Below are 959 nucleotides of genomic sequence, written 5' to 3' on the forward strand. Positions count from 1 at the left end.
CCCTCAGTTCATCAGCCTTCGGAGGGCTGGGAAATCCAGCATTAAGTGAGTTTCAGCCTCATGAATAATACAGTTGGTAACTGTTAACTGCATAACAAACACTGACTGGAATAAGCCTTTCATGGTTGCTGTTTGCAGTGTCCCCAGTCTAGTAACCCAAAATTCAATTACTGTTACTTGCACTGAATAAGAACATCAGCAAACTAGAATTTAACAACAGATCAGAACAAGATGTCGAGATACGCATTTAACTTGTGTCCTGCCATGTCTTTTCCACGTGTTGAATCCCTAACAGCGGCCAACTCAGTGTTCGGCCATAAAGATGGCCCAAACGCACAGCAGCACTTCAATAGCAACAGTAACAGCAACCACCAGGAGCCATGGAACCGCCTGCACCGTACACCGCCCTCTTTCCCCACACCACCACCCTGGCTGAAACCTGGAGACTCTGAGAGGAGCACCTCAGTCAGTTCCCACGAGAGGGACCGGGACTCTGACAAACGGGACTCGATGGTCGGTAAAGATGACAAGGACAGGTGGGTACAGTACAGCAAAAAGAAGTGGCGAAAAGTGATTACCTCAACTGTAGTTTAGATCGCTAGAAGAATACTTGGCGTAGACAGACTGGAGTGAATGTACATTTTTGAATTTGTTAGCTTTTAATTTTCTTTGTTGGAAAGATTTTTCAGCTTTTATTCCAAATTTAATCAATAAACAAAAACCTGCAGAATACAGTTACTCTATTGGACAACAGCTTACTGGTATTGACAGGGGAACCTTTTTGTATTTCTAGGGACTCTGCAGAAAAGCGTCACCCGAGTCATCCATCCCCAGTCCCTGTTAACCCCATCAGTCTTCTTAGCCACAACCGGCCTCCTGAACACCACAGGAGTCACCTGCCTCCTGCTTCGGGAGAATCTCAGAGAGACAAGGAGAGCAAGGCAAAAGACAGGGAAAGA

At 45.9% G+C, this 959-nt stretch overlaps 1 protein-coding gene across 1 annotated transcript in view; it reads left to right on the forward strand.

Moving 5' to 3' along the window:
- The window catches only part of LOC109967064 (autism susceptibility gene 2 protein-like), a 12,691-nt gene that overhangs the window by 9,161 nt on the left and 2,571 nt on the right, over positions 1-959 (forward strand). The window contains 3 exon segments of the mRNA XM_020612405.1: positions 8-45; positions 296-536; positions 794-953. Coding sequence (XP_020468061.1) covers positions 8-45; positions 296-536; positions 794-953 — 439 coding nt within the window.

This window comes from Monopterus albus, unplaced genomic scaffold (assembly GCF_001952655.1).
Source record: "Monopterus albus unplaced genomic scaffold, M_albus_1.0 scaffold124.1, whole genome shotgun sequence".
In the NCBI taxonomy this organism is placed as follows: domain Eukaryota; kingdom Metazoa; phylum Chordata; class Actinopteri; order Synbranchiformes; family Synbranchidae; genus Monopterus; species Monopterus albus.